Below are 18,751 nucleotides of genomic sequence, written 5' to 3' on the forward strand. Positions count from 1 at the left end.
ACAAGCTCTTACCAAAATCCTTTTTCTTGGAGAAAACTTTGTCTTTGAATCTCAATTCTCAAGTGCCGATTGAACATGTAAACAAATTTAAATTCGTTTGTTATCATCTACCGGTTAAGGGAGGCAACTTGGAAACTGCTACAGTGCTACACATAATGTGTTGCTTTAGATCTTTGGGACAATGGTGGTCATCTCTTTTCCTACTCTTTTCATTATAAACTTCAGATTCTATCTCAGGCATGTAGTTAGTTTCTGGTTAAGTTTAATTGTTTTTTTAACCATAACCTAATAAAGGTCCGTTTTTCTAACTAACGTCGTTGCTTCATCCGATCCACTCAGAATTTTTAGTTGAAACAGCAAAAGGTAAAAATCATAATTATCAAGGGCCATGACTTTAAGGCATGGATATATGATTATGCAAGGAAAATTTTTCATAATTATCCAACAAAGAGAGCATCATGATCTCTAACCATGCGTTCTTTATTGTAACAAACTTTTTTCAGATTTCTTTATTTGTTGACCATCTTACCGGATCATTATGTCTACACACAAATCATCACTTAGACTCGCAACCTCTTCCACTTATAAACCAAATAAACCCTTTTCTTCAGACAAAAACTTTGTCTCTGAATCTGAAAAATTAAGATTAGACATGTCTCATCTTGTGGTTCTCTTTATCATCTACATGCTCATTAATCTGTCACTAGGTATTAAATGTAGAGTGTCTTCTTGTTTTCAGCAAATATATATTTGCCTTGAAGCTTTTTGACGAAGTGTTTATTTGATGTTTCCAGGACTGCAAATGCCTTACATGACGACAGATCCTAAAGATATAGCCGGCAAGTCATTCGATTACATCATTGTTGGAGGTGGAACTGCGGGATGTTCCTTAGCAGCGACTCTGTCTGAGAAATACTCTGTTCTGGTCATTGAACGCGGTGGCTCGCCTTATGGAGATCCATTAGTAGAAGAAAGAAAGAACTTTGGGTACTCACTGCTAAATACAGATGAATACTCATCTGTTGCACAAAGTTTCACCTCTCTAGATGGAATCGAAAACTACAGAGGACGAGTTCTTGGAGGATCGAGCGCTATAAACGGCGGATTTTACAGCCGAGCTAGCGATGAGTTTGTAAAGAAAACTGGTTGGGACAAGGATCTGGTTCAAGATTCATATAAATGGGTTGAATAAGGTTGTCTTCATGCCTGAATTGACTCAGTGGCAATGTGTTGTGCAGTTCGGGTTTCTTGAAGCCGGGTTTTATCCGTATAACGGATATAGTTTGGAGCACACGCAAGGGACAAAGATCGGTGGAAGCATATATGATCAGTGTGGGAAAAGGCATACATCCGCAGATCTTTTGGGATTTGGTAAACCAAGTTGCACCACCGTTCTTCTAAACGCAACGGTAAAGAGCATAATGTTTGATGGTAATAAAACTCGCGCAGTTGGGGTTAGGTTTATGAAAAGTGATGGGAGCTCAAGTACGACCTACAAAGCACATGTTGCGAAGCATAGAGGCGAGGTTATACTCACGGCTGGAGCTTTAGGTAGTCCGCAGATTCTTCTCTTAAGCGGTATTGGACCAGAGAAGCATATAAGAGATTTTGACATTCCTGTAGTTGTCGATCTCAAACAAGTCGGAAGGAAAATATCGGATAATCCAGGGATCTCTCTTCTTGTTGATAGATTCTCGCAAAACCGCACACTCGAGCCACCTCAAGTGGCAGCAATAGCAGAAGGTTTCAAATTCATACTCGAATCCGAGGTTCTTCCGACTAACATTACCACAACAAGAATCTCTATAGCAGCCAAGATCGCATTCCCTAAATCCAAAGGAAGGCTAAAGCTTAACAGCACAGACCCTAGGGAGAATCCTTCAGTGAAATTCAACTACTTAGAGAACAAGGAAGACCTTGACGCATGCCAAGAAATGGTTCTCCATCTTCAACATGTAGCAAGGTCAGAGACAGTGACGTTTTTCTTAGGAACACAGTCACAGGATAAGCTTGTGGCAGGTGATGAAGAGCTTAAGAGCTTCTGTAAAGAGAATGTGAGAACTTATTATCATTACCATGGCGGTTGCGTAGTGGGATCTGTGGTAGACGAGGATTATAAAGTTAATGGTGTGAGGCGGTTAAGGGTCGTTGATGGTTCAACGTTTGAAGAATCACCAGGAACTAACCCAATGGCTACAGTTCTAATGCTGGGAAGATATCAAGGAATCAAAATACTCAAAGAAAGAGAAGCAGAAGAAGAAGAACAACAAAAGTATCTTAGCCCTCAAGGAAGCCCACAACCACAACCCTAAACGTTAAAATCTTTGTTTTGTGTTTGTTAATTGCCGCAATGAGAATGAATCATCTTCTTGAATTTGTTTCAATTTCAGCAACAAAATACATTGAATTCGAGAAAATTGATATTCAGAAAACGGAAAAAAAAAAACAAAAAATATACAAAGCTCTCATCCCCTAAAACCTAAAAAACCTAAGCCTCTGTTTCATCACCTTGTCGTCTTCTTCCTCAGTCTTCTTCACCTCTCCTCCCGCCGACGGAGAACCCAATCCACAAGGTTGGTGTATCCCCAACCACTCCTCCACGCACTTGCTCAACAGGCATCTCGTACCTACACATAGGACACGTGGCGTGCATCCCCAACCACTCCTCAACGCACTTGGAGTGAAACCTGTGCTTACACGGCATCTCAGTCGCCACGTCACCTTTAGACCACTCCTCCAAGCAAATCGCGCAAGAACCCTTCCCCTTATTATCTTCTCCGATGACGACACGTGGCATACTCTCAACCGAAGCTTTCGACGCCGGCGATCTCCCTTCTTTACCTCCGCCGCCTAAGAAATCTTCGAGCCCAGGACCAAATCCGATCGTCACCACACTCGGAGTCAACGGATCCATGCTGATATGCGCGTGTATCGTCGTCGGCTGATCAGCGTCCTCAGCAGCTTCTCTGGCGGCTATAGCTAAAATCAGCGGTAAAAAACGAGAGACACCATCGCTTCCACTTTCGAACTCAGCGAAATCGTTCTCTGAAGACATCACGCTAACACACTCGATCGATCAAAGAAAAGAAAGAAAAAGAGAATCTTTTTTATGAAGAACAGAGGAAAAAAAAGAGCAAACTTTCTCGGGGAAAATCTAAAGAAGAAGAAGGAGAAGAGAAAAAAATCGAAAGCTACGATGCAAAGATAAGGTGGAAGAAGAAAAGGGTTTTGAGATTATATATGTTCGTGGAAGGTTACAGTAGTTTCATGAATCATGAAGGAAGTGGCAATAACAGAGGAAACGAAGGTTATAGAAGACTCTCGAATCATTGACGACGCTTTTATTAGACTTTCCTTTTTATTTATTTATGATTATTTCAAAATCTTATCCTCTTTCATTAAAGGATATAGATATTTTACACTGTGGAAATAAAATAAAATAATGATTTGTGTCATATACAATTTTATTAATTTTTTCCGAATGCACAGAAGGTGTTTGATTAAATTCCGCTGAGAAGTTGTCTTTTTTTACCCCTCTGTAGTTTAGTGAGATCTTTCGACTTTCGATGATTTTACGAATGAGAATGGGTACCTCTCGCATGGCTGCTTTGAGTTCTCTTCCGTTTAGAGTCTCTGACTTTCTCGGAACTCGTCTGAAACCTTGTTTCCTCTATCCAATTCGATTGACAAGTAAGTGAGTGGGTATAGTTCGTCTTACTCTCTTCTTCTTCTTCTTCTTCTTCCATGTTTAATTATCCTTTATCATCTTGCTTGGTTCACTAATTTCTCGACCCTTTAAATCAGATATGTCTGTAAAGCCGTTTGTGATTGAAGCAAGAGGGAATGCTCGAGTTGAGAGCCCAAAAACCAGGAACATGAGGAGCAGGAAGAAGGTTACTTTTCTCAAGTCGTTTTTGCACAAAAGTTTGAATCTTTTGCAACATTGTTTTAATTGTAAGTTATTTTTTTTTGTTTTGTTTTGGGACAGTTTAATGGAACACAAACAAAACCAAGGCTTTCAGTATTCTGTTCAGATAAACAACTGTATGCTATGTTAGTGGATGACTTCAACAAAAAGTGTTTGTTCTACGCTAGTACATTGCAGAAGTCCATTCGTGGAGATCCTCCATGTACTGTCATTGTAAGTTCAGTCTCCCTGAATACTTTGAATCCTCTGTATGTATCACCTGAAACAATCGAGAGTTTAGCCGGTCAAGTAGCATATTGCTGGAGTTTGCTTTGTTATCTAAGCCATTTATAGTACTGATGGCATTGTCTTTGCTCTTCTACTCTTGGATCATTGATAAGAGTTTAGTCGGTTAAGTAGCATTTTGTTGGAGTTTGCTTTGTTATCTACGCGGGGTATAGTATTATTGGTGACATTGTCTCTGCTTCGTTCGTGTTAGAATTGAGAAACTGGTTGCCTTTCTTAGAGATGACCGCATTGAGTTCCAGACTAGATAAGATAGAAGAGACTAGCTTACATGATGTTGTTTCTTGTCATATTTGAAGTTACATCTCTATAATATAGTAACAAAACAATAGTGTTGTCTTTTGGTTTGAAAAGATCATTTCTAGTATCTGGCTTTGATTCCATTTTTTTATGTATATCAGGAAGCAGCAAAACGGGTTGGAGAGGAGCTTATTAAGGCTTCTATTGACCTCAAGATAAACGAGATATCATCTTATGATCGAAATGGGAATGCTCGAGGCGAAAGAATGCAAGCCTTTGAAATTGCAATTAAGCAACACGGATTCTTGCCATAATAGGTTTAAACTCTTCACTCAAAAACTCATTACATTCATCATATAGTTATAGAAGCTTCTTGCCTTCACTCTCTTATTGAAACAAATTAAACGCTCACTCTCTTGGTTTCTAGGTAGTTGAAACTGAAGCCATCACACTTAGATGCTCACCAAGAGAATCTTTTTCCGGGGACTTTGGAAACTTGATTTTTGGAAGTACATGATTTATCCGGAACATAAGGGCATTCCACAAACTCTTTAGCGTAATTATCAAGACATATATAGATCTGGAAAAGCTGCTTATTCCCCTCTACATCTTCGTTGCATTCAATACCTGGTGCAAATCCGATCACGCACTTGATCGCGTTCTTGATCTCATTTAAACCGTAAAACCCATCATTTGGTTTAATTCCTACACAATGAACATACAATGATCAGAAAGTTTCCAGGTTTTGTTTTCTTGTTGAAACTTTTGTGTACCTTTTTGTTTAAGGATGCTGAGGAGATTGATTTTTTGTCTGAATTTGAGATTGGTGTGGAAGTAAGAGTGTTGGTCGAAGACAGTTTGGACACATGTGCCATGCTTGTTCCACTCGTGTTCCCACAGATTCGTCTCGTTACTTGGACAAACCCACACTCCCCACTCTGTCCATTTCTTTTCCATTTTGCTTACTAGATCTGATATCTGTTATTTGTTCAATTCAGATACAATCCAAGAATAGTTTTGTAAAACTGCTGCGATGATTTTGTTAATCTCTTTTCGTAAAATGATCACTAACTCCAAAATTGGGAGTTTAAGTAGATCCCAAAACCAAACATATAATTAAAATACGAATAAAGATGGATGTATATAACCTTGGAGATATCGAAGAGATTGGTTTGGTCGCAAAAGGCAGGCCAAGTGCCATTGATGAACTGAGGCCAGAGTCCATGGATCATAAATTCCGGCGACTTATTGCCTTTCGTCGGAGGAGGACAACATCCTTTTTGGCTATCGCATATTGCTCCTGGCCACTGCAGATGATATACGTATAAAAAATAAACTTATTGCATAAATGTATTTATGTATGTATTGTTGGAATCATACGTAGTTGACCCAGTAGAAGAAATTGAAGTCTGGTGGTGCTGTTTGAGATGACGACGCGACAAGACTCAGTAAAATCAAGAAGCTTACGATGATGATTCCTCTCATGTGTTTCTGCTCTCTGTGTTTCATGCCTTTTGGTTTTCTTTTCTTGGATTTATTTCCCAGCAATTTTGTGACAGTTAATCATATACAGTACTTATAAAAAACAAAAGGAAAGGTGCCTAACAATCATATGTTTCCAAAAAAATGAATATAATATTTTTCTTAATTTGTTATTACGTTTGTTTATTAGTTTATTATTCTCAACTTGTTTCTCGACAATGGATATGCATACAACAACTTCTTTTTTAGAAGAGAACAAAAAAAAAAAAAGTTACACAAAGCTAAGATGGTATTTCAGTCTTTATTACAATTAGGCTGGACATTCGGGTAACTCGTTCGGGTTCGGGTATTACTCATTCGGGTTCGTGTAAACGGGTTTAGAAAAATAGTACCCATTGGGTATTTTTAGATATATGGGTTCGGTTCGGTTTGGGTACTATCGGGTTCAGGTCGGTTTGGGTTACAAATTTTAGAACCCGATTAGTACCCGAACTACCGGGTACCCGAAAAAATATAATTAAATTTAAATAAATTTAGTTAAATTTTGACTTACATAACAAAATATTTTATATATTTTGATTATTTTTGATATTTAGGTATAAAACTAAATGAAATATTCAAAATTATAATCATAATTTTGGGGTAATTGCATTATATTAATGATAAATATTATAAATATGTTTATATGTTCGGGTTTAATGGGTACCCAAACGGGTATCGGGTATTACCCGATCCTAACCCAAACCCACGGGTATTAGAAAATAGAACCCAATAGGGTTTTATAGGCAAACCCGTACCCAACCCGAACCCGGTTTTTCGGGTCGGGTTCCGGATTGGGTATTCGGGTACGGTTTTTATGTCCAGGCCTAATTACAATGCTTAATTGGATGGGCTAAGATGTAAATTTAATGGGCTTTTGTAGCAGGCAAATGTAATTGCCATTTCACACTTGAAAAGATAACAACTGAAGAGATAAGATCTTGCATAACAAGAAACCATATATATAAAAACACAAAAAGATATAATTAGAACTTAGCAAACTGGAGTTTAGATGGACATCTTCCTTTAGGCAAAACTGGACATTCGATAAACTCAGTTCCTGATGTATCAACACAAATGTAGATCTGATATAGCTGGGCATTATGCTTCCGATCTTTGTTGCATTGGAGTCCTGGTGTAAATCCAATCCCATCTTTTATCGCGCTGGTGATCTTTTTCAGATCGTAGAATCCATCATCCGGATTAATTCCTGCAATTAATTACCAAAAAGAAAATTAATGGTCATTGATAAGTTTAAAATGTATACATGAATAGTAGTGGTTTATATATATACCGGAGTTAGCGAGGATTTGGAGTAGATTGGCTTTGTCTTTGAGTTTAAGAGCATTCTCAAAGTATTCGTGTTGGTCCATTTCTGATTCTGCGCACGTGCCATGCTTCTCCCATTCGTGTTCCCAAAACTTGAACCCTTCGTTGCTCGGGCACGATAGTGTTGGCCAATTCTTTTTCATACTACTTAGCAGATCCTCTATCTATACATTCATAATATATATATATATATATATATATATATATATATCATAGCTTAATATATAAATATGAAAATATACTCCATCATTTATGAATGTATATGTATACCTGAGACCTGTCAAATTTGCTGTCGGGATCGCAATTTGATGGCCATGAACTACTGTTATAATTAGGCCAAAGACCGTGGATGCCAAAATCTGCCGCAGGTTTGCCGGATGTTGGATAGCAACAAGAACGGTTTGTATCACAATAGGCTCCTGGCCACTGCAAATATACAGTAGCAAACAATAATCACTAGCTTTTTTTTTTTGAAAAGGAAAAAAGTTTATATAAAGTTTGGACATAAAGTTTATATATGTTGTTTAAAAAACAAAACAAATTTATAAAATGGGTTAAATCAGAGGACAGACCTGAACAACAAAGTAGAAGAAATCAAAGTCTTCTTGAGATTGTGGAAGGTAAAGACTTTGAAACATTAGAAACTTGAGGATACTCCCCCAACCCTTTGCTCCCATCTTCTTGTTTTTTATTTCCTATTCGTTTATGTGATGCATGATTAAAGACATTTCGGCTTCAAATTTATTCACAAATGCAAATTCCCATATGATACCATTTTTAATATGTTATTCAACTATGATTATTGTTAATGTCTTCGTGATTAATTAAAAAGATTTGTATATTCCCTTAAACAATTATTTTAATATTTGGGAAATTAAAGTCATTTATTTAAGGTCAGTAAACTTAATCTCATATTTTAGAAAACTGATTGTTATGCAATTGTCATCACTATTTTGTGCTTTTTAATTGTTTTGATATATTAATAGACTTTTTTTTGGTCAAGAAATATATTAATAGACTTTGTTTTGAGAAATTTGTCACTATCAACAAATTTAGACAAATCAATCAATTATTAAAATCGACCAACTATTTATGCATACTTTACAAAAACGTTATTTGCACTATGTTATGACAGTTATGTTATCCAAGGATCGCAGACCAACTACTTCAAATATAAAAGGCCATTTCCGTGGATTGATCCGATCGAGTGGAGATTATAAAAAACAAAGATTGACTTTAAAATAGTTATGAGAGATATCCATTTTTATTGTGCTTAGCTCATCCCTTTTAAAATTTGGGAAGAAAGTATCATCGTATAAAAACAACAACAAAAAAGTAAGAGGAGTGTACGTTACATACAGGCTTAGAGCATGTGAACATGTGACCCAATATATATATATCAATAACCAACTAATGTTCATACCAGCTAACGTTTAATTATTAGCTAATTAATGCTTTGTAAGGAAGAGTCAAATGTAGTAATCATATTGAACACAAATCCGGCGACTTATTGCCTTCCGTCGGAGGACAACATCCTTTTTGGATATCGCATATTGCTCCTCGCCACTACAGCACTTCAATTTCTTCTACTGGGTCAACTACGTATGCTTCCATCAATATGCGATATCCAAAAAGACACAACGAGACTCTGTAAAATCAAGAAGCTTACGAATTACGATGATGATTCCTCTCATGTGTTTTTGCTCTTTTTGTTTCTTGACTTTTTGGTTTTCTTTTCTTGGATTTATTTCCCAGCAATTAATGTGACATTAATATCTCCAAAAAGATGAATATAATATTTTTCTTAATTTGTTATTACGTTTGTTTATTAATTTGAAATTCTCAGCTGGTTTCTCAACAATGGATATGCATACAACAACAACTTCATTTTTAGACACACCAAACAAATAAAAAATAAAAAAAACTCTTAATGATGGTATTTCATTCACCCTATTTCCCTTTTACAAAGCTTAATTAGACAGGCTTATATGTAAAAGTAATGGGCTTTTCTAACAGACAAATGTAATTGCCATTTCGCACTTGATAATACCACAGCACCACTGTGTAAACTGATATTTTTATATATAGAAAAGATAAAAAATCCTATGGATACATAGAAAATAACTATAGTATTTTAAGCTAATGAATAAGAATATGTTATGTAAGTACTGTAACAAAAACATAACTATACTATACTTTTTTTATTTTTTCTTTTTGACATTATAGCATCGGGGATATTTAGAATGCATGCATTAGGGTTGAATTTTCATGAAACGTATACTGCATAATGACAAATATTGCAGTATGTTTTAGTCCACATGTATACCAAAGTTTATCTTATTTAAATTTTAGATTAAAAAAAACATAACAAGAAACTAGAAAAGATAATAAAAGAAGACATATATAATTAAGAGAGAAGAAACAAGATTGGATAAGAGAAATTAGAAAAGATAACAATAGATAGAGATATGGCATAACAAGAAACCATATATAAAACATGTAATGATATAATTAGAACTTAGCAAACTGGAGTTTAGATGGACATCTTCCTCTAGGCAAAACTGGACATTCGATAAACTCAGTTCCTGATGTATCGACACAAATGTAGATCTGATATAGCTGGGCATTACGCTCCGGATCTTTGTTACACTCGAGTCCTGGCGTAAATCCGATCCCATCCTTTATCGCGTTGGTGATCTTATTCAGATCGTAGAATTCATCATCCGGATTAATTCCTACAATATATTACCAAAAGAAAATGGTCATTGATGAGTTTAAAATGTACACACATGAATAGTAACGGTGTATATCTATATATATACCGGAGTTAGTGAGGATTTGGAGGAGATTGGCTTTGTCTTTGAGTTTAAGAGCATTCTCAAAGTATTCGTGCTGGTCCATTACTGATTCTGAGCACGTGCCGTGTTTCTCCCATTCGTGTTCCCAAAAGTTGAACCCTTCGTTGCTCGGACACGATAGTGTTGGCCAATTCTTTTTCATACTACTTAGCAGGTCTTCTATCTATACATTCATATACATAATTTACATTAGAAAAAAACCATTTCTTAAGAAATATATAGGAATATTACACGATCATTTATTTATTATATGTATACCTGAGATCTGTCAAATTGGCTGTCGGGATCGCAATTTGATGGCCATGAACCATCTTTATAATTAGGCCAAAGACCATGGATACCGAAATCTGCCTCAGGTTTACCGGATGTTGGATAGCAACAAGAACGTTTTGTATCACAATAGGCTCCTGGCCACTGCAAATATATAAATACAAACAAATATTACTTAATTTGGTCATAAAATTTAGAAATGTTTCACAGAAAGTTTAAAAATGGGTTTATCGTCAGATTACACACCTGAACAACCAAGTAGAAGAAATCAAAGTCTTCTTGAGATTGTGAAACGAAAAGACTTTGAAACATTAGAAACTTGAGGATAGCCCAACCCTTTACTCCCATTTTTGTTTTTTCCTATTCGTTTCTGTGATGCATGATTTAGACATTTCGGCTTCCAATTTATACACAAATGCAAATTCCATATCCCTTGTAATACCCCTATTTTTTAATTTGTTAATTATTCATCTATTATTATTGTTAATATCTTCGTGATTAATTAAAAAAGATCCGTATATCCGATCCCCTTAAAACAATTCATTTTAATATTTGGGGAAAAATCATGTTTACGGTTTACAAGTAGATTGTAAACTCCAATCTCATATTTTAGAAAACTGATTGTTATATTTTCAATCCTCTCAAGTCTCATAATGCATGCAATCGTCACTATTTGCGTGTTTATATTGTTTCTTTTTTAATAGTTTATATAGATTATTGTTTAGTTATATGTATAGACTTTTGTTTTGAGAACTTTGTCACTATCAACAAACTTAAACGAATATATCAACTCTTAGAATCAACCAACTATATCTAAATCTACCTCCTCCTATAAATATTTATGCATAATTTACAAAAACGTGGACTTGCACTATCCCCTATATACTACTATCCAAGGATTGCAGACCAAACTACTTAAAGGGCAATTCGGCGGACTGATCCGAGTGTAGACTAAAAAAAAGGATTGACATTAAAATATTTATGATGAGGGATGTCCATTTCTATCGTGCTCAACTGATATTAAAATTTAGGAAGAAAGTACAGTATGAAGAAATTTAAAAGTACGAGGAGGAGTGTAAGTTACAGGCTTAAAGCATGTGATGTGAACATGTTGTTAAGGATCTGTCCAGGATTAGCGTTTAATGATTCGCGCTAATTAATGCTTAGTAAGGAAGGGTCAAATGTAGCAATCATAGTTTAATTGTTAAGGATCTGTCCAGGATTAGCAAAAAAAGAAACATGCATTAATTAAGCAACATGAAAATAATATGGAATAATGGAGGAAAAGTAAGGTACGTGGAATTATAGAATTAGCGACCACTACTTATCCACTTCTGCCGTTGATTAACTCGTGCTTACCGGTGATGTAGTGATGTACAATTGGACATGGTTTAACAGCGTTATTTTGAATTCACTATCTTTTTTTTTTTTTTTTTTTTTGGACAAATTTGAATTCACTATCTAAAACCACAAAAGAAAGAAAAAAAGGTCCTACAAACTTTTCGTGTTTTATCAACCACGAGACGAGAGTATTCATAAAATAAATAAGCGATTTAAGAGGTTTCGTGTTTTATTGAATTTGTCTGATCTGAATTGATTTTTTTTTTGTTTTTTTTTGTCGTCGTCTGATCTGAATTGATTTTTTTTTTTTGTTTTTTTTGTCGTCGTCTGATCTGAATTGATTTGGTTTGAGTATTTACATATTTCAATTATCAGACGAATTTAAATATTTGATTTAATCGTGTTATATGTAAAAAAGAAAAAAGAATCCATAAAAACAATAGTAGAGTCTCTACCATGGTTACTTGGATTAAACCGATCCGTTCCATGAGAGATAACTAAAATCGATTGATACGATTGTACTTTAAAATCGGAGTCACCCGCGTTTTACTACTTCTGTTTCGCTTAGAAGGATCCGACAATCAAACGGTTAAAATATAACCCGACCCGGTCCAAATTGTGAGGAGCAGGTGTGTAAATTCGTAAAAAAGGCGCTCCACTCGAGTCGACCAAATAATTTTCGTCACCACTACGAAATCGGAGACTGACAGCTTTCATCGACGGCACGGCGGTCTCCGATCCCATTCCCGATCTCCGATTATTCAACTAGGTTCACGATAATTGTTAGATTATTACGTTTCGTTTGCGTGCACGTTCAGATCTCATGATCCCTTATCCGTTTTTTCCCGTTAAAGCTCCTTAAACCTTGATGCAACGGCCTAGTGCTCGTTCCAGGTTGAAATTCAAATCAGATATGATAGATCCTCCCGAGGTTGAGACTTCACCTGGTCACCACCACAACCAATCATCGCCGTCCACACTCGCTAAACCCAAGTCAAAACGAACCAAATCGATTATTTTGTTAATCGTTGCTTCTGTCGCTATCGCGTTGGGGTTATTGTTTGTTTGCTTTTCAATCGTACGCTCTCGGAGGAATCGGAGAGTTTCGCTGCTCAGGTACAGCGTCGTTATCGATGGCGGGAGTTCGGGGACCCGAGTTCATGTGTTCGGGTACCGGGTTGAATCCGGGAAACCGGTGTTTGATTTCGGAGAGGAGAGTTACGCTAGTTTTAAGTTGAGTCCTGGTTTGTCTGCGTACGGTGATAACCCGGAGGGAGTGAGTGAGTCAGTGACGGAGCTTGTGGAATTTGCTAAAGGGAGAGTTCCTAAGAGAGTGTTGGAGGAGAGTGACATTAGGTTAATGGCTACTGCTGGAATGAGATTGCTTGAATTGTCTGTTCAGGAACGGATTCTTGAAGTTACTAGAAGAGTTCTTAGATCTTCTGGGTTTGTTTTTCGAGAGGAATGGGCTTCTGTTATCTCTGGTTAGTTTTCTTCAGTTGTTCTTTAAGATTAGGGAATCTTAGGTTAATCACTGGCTTGTTCATTTGTGGAAGTAAATGAGAGTGTTTAGTTGATATGTTTACGTTTACCTTTGGTTGGTGCGCTTTTAACACTTCTTGTTAGTATTGGAGTGGTTTGGATTTGTGTTGCAATGAGACTTTTTGATATCCAGGATCTGATGAAGGTGTATATGCTTGGGTTGTTGCAAATCATGCGCTTGGTTTGCTTGGAGGTGAACCTTTAAAAACAACAGGAATTGTTGAACTCGGTGGGGCTTCTGCCCAGGTTTAGTTTTTCCCCTGTCAAATCTGTTATTGATAGCTTAACTGTGTGATAGTTGATCAACTGTTAGGTGATGACTGTTTGTGCATTCATTTAGGTAACATTTGTGTCAAGTGAGCTTGTGCCTCTGGAGTTCGCGCGTACGTTAGCCTATGGAAATGTCTCATATAATCTCTACAGTCACAGCTTCCTCCACTTTGGGCAGGTAACTGCTGAGAGCAGAGTATTTTGTCTGAAGTTGTTTTCTTTGATTTGCCCTTTTTAAATGTTTGGAAACTTAATGTAGTTGTATCTCTGTTAGCTGCTTAGTGGTCTCTGATTTTCTATGCTTCCGCAGAATTGTAGAACATGCTACCAAACAGAGGATTTTTATCCGTGATAATGTTCAACAAGCTATTAACTTTTGTCTTCTCGCAGGATTCAGCACAAGAAAAGTTATTGGATTCACTACACAACTCATGTTAGTTGTTGATAAATCTTTGAAATAATTGCAATTTGGAGTTTAGGCAATTGAAATAAGTTTTTTTCCCCTTAAATTTCAATACAGTGTTTCAATACTTGCAGCTGCAAACTCTACAGGGGAAGGAATAGTTACTGACCCTTGTGTTCCTAGAGGATACATCCTTGAGAAAAGTTCACAGAAAGATTCATCCGGATTCGTAGCTGAAAAAAGCCGTTTTATAGCTTCACTTCAAGGTGCTGGTAATTTTTCAAAATGTCGATCCGCCACATTGGCAATGTTGCAGGAAGGAAAAGGTAAAATGCATAATTGGTATTCTGAATATTGTTCACTGTGTCAGTTTTCTATCTCTTATTGGTTTTACTTTGAGTACAGAGAAATGTCCTTATAAGCATTGTTCCATTGGATCAATATTCACACCTAATCTTCGAGGAAGTTTTTTGGCTACAGAGAATTTCTTTCACACCTCGAAGGTAAAAATCCTTTGAACTCATGTTAGTCGACGTCATGATTCGATCTGAATGTCCGGAGAATTAATTGTTTGAACACTGGTCAATTGGTCTTATACATTTTTCTGTATGATTCAGTTCTTTGGGTTGGGAGAAAAGCATTGGCTGTCTGAACTGATATTAGCCGGAAAGAGATACTGTGGAGAGGAATGGTCGACACTGAAAGTGAAATATCCAACTTTTAAGGACGAGAATTTGCTTCGGTATTGTTTCTCATCAGCATATATTGTCTCAATGCTTCACGAGTCTTGGTGTTGCTCTCGATGATGAAAGGTAATAAAATATTTAGATCGTTTCAGTGTTTTGGTCTTGATCTAAAATTATGTCTTTTTTTTAATAATAATTATTATTACTATGCAGAATTGGGTTTGCTGGTAAAGCTGGACAAGACATACCACTTGATTGGGCATTGGGTGCTTTTATCCTAAATACTGCCACATCCACTTCTGATTACAATGGTAAATCTAGAAAAATTATTGACTCGAGTAACTTAGCCAAACACAACAATGGTTTTAGTTAACTTTGTATAGTTATTATATAAAAATAAAAAAAATGTTTCACATAAAAAAAGGTAAATTATTATTATCTAATTATATTTTACGCAAACTCGTGTTTCATGCTACTTTCTTCATTAGTCTCTTTTTGTGAAAATAGTTTGGCCACCAATAAAAAAGTTGAAGACCAATTTGAATTAGTGTGTGACTTTAAGGTTTGTGGGTAAAAAAATTAAAAATTAGGTAAATAAGTGTAATTATCCAGCCAGAAGCAACGGGGCATGAGTCGACCGAGACACAAACTCTTGATGGGACCAGAACGGACCATACGTGAAACGACGATGAGCATGCACAACCGGTTGATTAATTAAGAAACTGGCCCACCGCCAGTGATGATTTTTTTGTTCGTGTTCTTTTTGTGTTAGACACGTTTTTTTTTACCGTACAAGTCTTCGTCGAATCAATAGTTACTTTGATTACCAATAATTTCCACTAATTTCTTACCATCTCGCAATTATTGATCCATACTATAATTTATATTATTTTATTTTATAGAGCAGGTGTAGAGAGATTCATTACTTAAGTTGTACGTCTTTCGAACGGCAATTCCTAACTCCGATTCTAGACTAAAAGAAGAAGACTCAAAACTATAACTTACTTATTGGGTTACGTTTTTTTCAAATCTTTTGTCTTGCGTTTTTTTCACTACGTTTATTGCTATTGCGTTACGTCTTTTATTATCTTGCGTTTTTTCATTACGTTAATTGTTGTTGCTACTGATTATTTTGATAGTTTCGGTTACGGTTTCCTTAACGGAACGATTGCATGCTCCTTTCAGGTTAATTGAAAGATGGAACCGGAGATGGATGCTCTCAAGGTTCAGATTCTACCTGAGCACCAATCATCACCTTACACGCTCACAAAGCCCAAGTCGAAACCCACGAAATCGTTGATCCTGCTAATGATGATCATCGCTTCCGTGGCTGTTACGTTAGGGTTATGATATGTTTTCGTTTCAAGTTCAGTTCTATCCTCCGGAAGTTTGCTTTGCCCAAGAAGTTCACTCCGGTACAGCGTCGTTATCGATGCCGGGAGTTCGGGGACCCGAGTTCATGTGTTCACGTACTGGTTTGATCAATTCGGGGAACCCGTTTTCGATTTCGGAGAGAAGCATTACGCTAATATGAAGTTGACTCCTGGTTTGTCAGCGTATGCTGATAACCCCAAGGGAGCAAGCGTGTCAGTGACGAAGCTTGTGGAGTTTGCTAAGAAGAGAATTCCCAAGAGAAAGTTCAAGAAGAGTGACATTAGGTTAATGGCCACTGCTGGGATGAGATTGCTTGAAGTGCCTGTTCAAGAACAGATTCTTGACGTTACAAGAAGAGTTCTTAGATGTTCTGGTTTTATCTTTCGAGACGAATGGGCTACTGTTATCTCTGGTTAGTTTTTTTCTTCTGTTTTTTGGAATCAACTCTTCTTCATTCGGCAAATTGGAAAGCGCATGCTAATTATTGGGAAAATATTCAGGATCTGATGAAGGTATATATGCTTGGGTAATTGCCAATCACGCTCTTGGTTCTCTTGGAAGTGATCCCTTAGAAACAACGGGAATTGTTGAACTCGGCGGAGCTTCTGCACAGGTTTAGTCTATTTTCTCCCAAAATATGTTATCGAGACAAATGTATGTACGTGGGTATGCTGACAAAAACATGCAAAAACAATTCATTTTTTTTTTGGAAAAGACAATATTACTATGAATACCGTACCTATTGTACATTTATATAAAGAAAAGAAAAATCAAATATAGCTCAACTTAAGTGATGCCAGATTTTATATAGTATAATATAATTATGGAATTCTTTTTCCGTTAATTTATGTAGGAAAATGTGATTCAGTGTTTTCTAATTTTAATAAAATTTCATCAGAAATCAAAAACAAAATGAAATTGAAAGATGTTTTTAGATTTTCTTAAAAGTTTTACAAATTTAGAAACAACTGAATAATATATCTAGGTTACTAGATATAAAAAGTCAACTATATATGGTAAACGTCTATTATAAGCGATGACTTTTTGCGCATTTTGCTTAGGTGACATTTGTGTCAAGTGACCATGTGCCTCCTGAGTTCTCGCGTACGATAGCCTATGGAAATGTTTCATACACAATCTACAGTCACAGCTTTCTCCATTATGGGAAGGTAACTTTTTGAGACCAGAGCATTTTATTTGTTCAGTAGTACTTGTTTACTTAGATTTTATCCTTTTAAAAAGTTGGTGGGAAACTTTTTGCAATCGTGTCATCTAATCTAATCGCTGAATTTATTTTGTTCCCCTCTCAAAAATTATAGTAGATAATGCTACCAAACAAACAGGATTTTATTCCTTATATTAATTTTTACGAAGCTATAAACTTTTGTCACCTTGCAGGATGCAGCTCTAAAAAGGTTACTGGAATCACTGCATAACTTCGGTTAATTTTTAAACTTGGAAGTTTTTATTAAATTAGTTAAAAATCACACTTTTGAATTTATGCAAATGAAATATTTAATTTGTCTCCCTCAAAACTCATAAATGGTGTTTCAATCCATACAACTCTACAGGAGTTGAAGACCCTTGTACTCCTAAAGGGTACATCTACGACACGAGCTCACAGAAATATTCATCCGGATTCTTAGCTGATGAAAGCAAATTAAAAGGCTCCCTTCAAGCTGCTGGTAATTTCTCAAAATGCCGATCCGCTACGTTTGCACTTTTGCAAGAAGGAAATGGTAAAAGAACATTGTTGGTATAGCTAAATAATATCTTCCCTTGCTCGCTCTTGATCTCTTATGGGTGTGTTTTGGTAATTTTGTGTACAGAGAACTGTGTATATAAGCATTGTTCTATTGGATCAACATTCACAACTGATCTTCAAGGAAGTTTTTTGGCTACATTAAATTTCTTCTATACCGCTAAGGTATATATCCAGTCTCATAATGTCAATATTATATGTCTGAGTTTGTGGAGATATTGTTTGATCAGATATATATGGTTGCTGTCTGAAATTTGAATCAGTTTTTTTGAGTTGGGAGAAAAGGGTTGGTTGTCTGAACTGATTCCAGCTGGAGAAAAATATTGTGGAGAAGAATGGTCAAAACTGAAACTGGAATACCCAACAGTTGAAGAAGAGTATTTGCGTGGGTATTGCTTCTCAGCGGCATATATTATCTCAATGCTTCACGATAGTCTTGGTATTGCTCTTGATGATGAAAGGTAAACGTTAATTTAATGAATGAATTCAGAACATTTAAAGATCTCTCATTGTCGGGTTTTGGAAAAGATATAAACTATATATGTTTTGGTTTGTTTGCAGTATCACGTATGCAAGTAATGCAGGAGAAAAACACATACCACTAGATTGGGCATTAGGGGCTTTTATCCTAGATACTGTTACACCCACTTCTTATAATAAAGGTGGTAAATCTAGAAAACATCTTGGCTTTTTTAAGTAACGTAGCCAATTACAAAATATGAAATCATATTTTTGTAGTCTACGTTAAATTGTGTTTGAAAGTTGAAACTATTTTCTTTTTTCAAATGTAATAAGTTAGCTACGCCCTTTAATGGGCGTGTATGAATAATTTATCCCTACGTGGGATTGTCTGTTCTCGTTAGTGGGACTGTATTGTATGCAGTTTTTGTTGTGTTCTTCTCAATAATATATAATGTTTTGAAACATTTCAATCAATTTTTT

The 18,751-nt window shown here is 36.1% G+C and overlaps 3 protein-coding genes and 5 pseudogenes across 8 annotated transcripts; 4 read left to right on the plus strand and 4 right to left on the minus strand.

Moving 5' to 3' along the window:
• The first annotated feature begins 489 nt into the window (after positions 1-489).
• Positions 490-2,374, plus strand: LOC104772973 ((R)-mandelonitrile lyase-like; annotated as a pseudogene). Its single transcript, XR_015595221.1, has 2 exons — positions 490-707; positions 795-2,374. The product of XR_015595221.1 is annotated as a (R)-mandelonitrile lyase-like (transcript).
• On the minus strand, positions 2,352-3,055 carry LOC104772971 (E3 ubiquitin-protein ligase MPSR1 pseudogene; annotated as a pseudogene). Its single transcript, XR_015595223.1, has one exon. The product of XR_015595223.1 is annotated as an E3 ubiquitin-protein ligase MPSR1 pseudogene (transcript).
• A 426-nt stretch (positions 3,056-3,481) lies between these two features.
• Positions 3,482-5,269, plus strand: LOC104772975 (uncharacterized). The gene is made up of 5 exons (XM_010497527.3): positions 3,482-3,690; positions 3,805-3,893; positions 3,989-4,141; positions 4,615-4,770; positions 4,881-5,269. The coding sequence occupies exons 1-4, from the start codon at positions 3,567-3,569 to the stop codon at positions 4,765-4,767; spliced, it is 519 nt and encodes a 172-aa protein (XP_010495829.1). The 5' UTR covers positions 3,482-3,566; the 3' UTR covers positions 4,768-4,770; positions 4,881-5,269.
• On the minus strand, positions 4,756-6,016 carry LOC104772974 (ribonuclease 3-like; annotated as a pseudogene). The gene is made up of 4 exons (XR_015595222.1): positions 5,834-6,016; positions 5,602-5,760; positions 5,227-5,431; positions 4,756-5,158 (listed from the first exon to the last, which is right to left on the minus strand). The product of XR_015595222.1 is annotated as a ribonuclease 3-like (transcript).
• An 808-nt stretch (positions 6,017-6,824) lies between these two features.
• LOC104755716 (ribonuclease 3-like) lies at positions 6,825-8,066 on the minus strand. Its single transcript, XM_087495215.1, has 4 exons — positions 7,876-8,066; positions 7,574-7,729; positions 7,269-7,467; positions 6,825-7,184 (listed from the first exon to the last, which is right to left on the minus strand). Exons 1-4 carry the CDS (start codon positions 7,978-7,980, stop codon positions 6,961-6,963), a joined length of 684 nt encoding a protein of 227 aa, XP_087351341.1. The 5' UTR covers positions 7,981-8,066; the 3' UTR covers positions 6,825-6,960.
• A 1,555-nt stretch (positions 8,067-9,621) lies between these two features.
• On the minus strand, positions 9,622-10,875 carry LOC104772993 (ribonuclease 3-like). Its single transcript, XM_010497549.2, has 4 exons — positions 10,678-10,875; positions 10,420-10,575; positions 10,126-10,324; positions 9,622-10,038 (listed from the first exon to the last, which is right to left on the minus strand). The coding sequence occupies exons 1-4, from the start codon at positions 10,777-10,779 to the stop codon at positions 9,815-9,817; spliced, it is 681 nt and encodes a 226-aa protein (XP_010495851.2). The 5' UTR covers positions 10,780-10,875; the 3' UTR covers positions 9,622-9,814.
• Positions 10,876-12,392: 1,517 nt separating this feature from the next.
• LOC104773011 (putative apyrase 4) lies at positions 12,393-15,983 on the plus strand (annotated as a pseudogene). The gene is made up of 9 exons (XR_015595224.1): positions 12,393-13,256; positions 13,448-13,560; positions 13,655-13,762; positions 13,975-14,017; positions 14,122-14,313; positions 14,393-14,490; positions 14,605-14,799; positions 14,887-14,984; positions 15,859-15,983. The product of XR_015595224.1 is annotated as a putative apyrase 4 (transcript).
• LOC104773003 (putative apyrase 3) lies at positions 15,871-18,671 on the plus strand (annotated as a pseudogene). Its single transcript, XR_015595225.1, has 8 exons — positions 15,871-16,459; positions 16,548-16,660; positions 17,109-17,216; positions 17,446-17,488; positions 17,619-17,786; positions 17,877-17,985; positions 18,073-18,270; positions 18,371-18,671. The product of XR_015595225.1 is annotated as a putative apyrase 3 (transcript).
• Positions 18,672-18,751: the final 80 nt, after the last annotated feature.

Source organism: Camelina sativa, chromosome 3 (assembly GCF_030686135.1).
Source record: "Camelina sativa cultivar CO46 ecotype springtype chromosome 3, ASM3068613v1".
Classification (NCBI taxonomy): Eukaryota; Viridiplantae; Streptophyta; class Magnoliopsida; order Brassicales; family Brassicaceae; genus Camelina; species Camelina sativa.

Coding starts and splice junctions, on each gene's coding strand:
- LOC104772993 (XM_010497549.2), bottom strand. CDS start 10,779: ATGGGAGTAAAGGGTTGGGCTATCCTCAAGTTTCTAATGTTTCAAAGT. Junction 10,576..10,677: donor TCTTCTACTTGGTTGTTCAG/GTGTGTAATCTG, acceptor ATATATTTGCAG/TGGCCAGGAGCCTATTGTGA. Junction 10,039..10,125: donor CCAAATCCTCACTAACTCCG/GTATATATATAG, acceptor AATATATTGTAG/GAATTAATCCGGATGATGAA.
- LOC104755716 (XM_087495215.1), bottom strand. CDS start 7,980: ATGGGAGCAAAGGGTTGGGGGAGTATCCTCAAGTTTCTAATGTTTCAA. Junction 7,730..7,875: donor TCTTCTACTTTGTTGTTCAG/GTCTGTCCTCTG, acceptor GTATATTTGCAG/TGGCCAGGAGCCTATTGTGA. Junction 7,468..7,573: donor GCAAATTTGACAGGTCTCAG/GTATACATATAC, acceptor ATGAATGTATAG/ATAGAGGATCTGCTAAGTAG.
- LOC104772975 (XM_010497527.3), top strand. CDS start 3,567: ATGATTTTACGAATGAGAATGGGTACCTCTCGCATGGCTGCTTTGAGT. Junction 3,691..3,804: donor CTATCCAATTCGATTGACAA/GTAAGTGAGTGG, acceptor CCTTTAAATCAG/ATATGTCTGTAAAGCCGTTT. Junction 3,894..3,988: donor ACATGAGGAGCAGGAAGAAG/GTTACTTTTCTC, acceptor GTTTTGGGACAG/TTTAATGGAACACAAACAAA.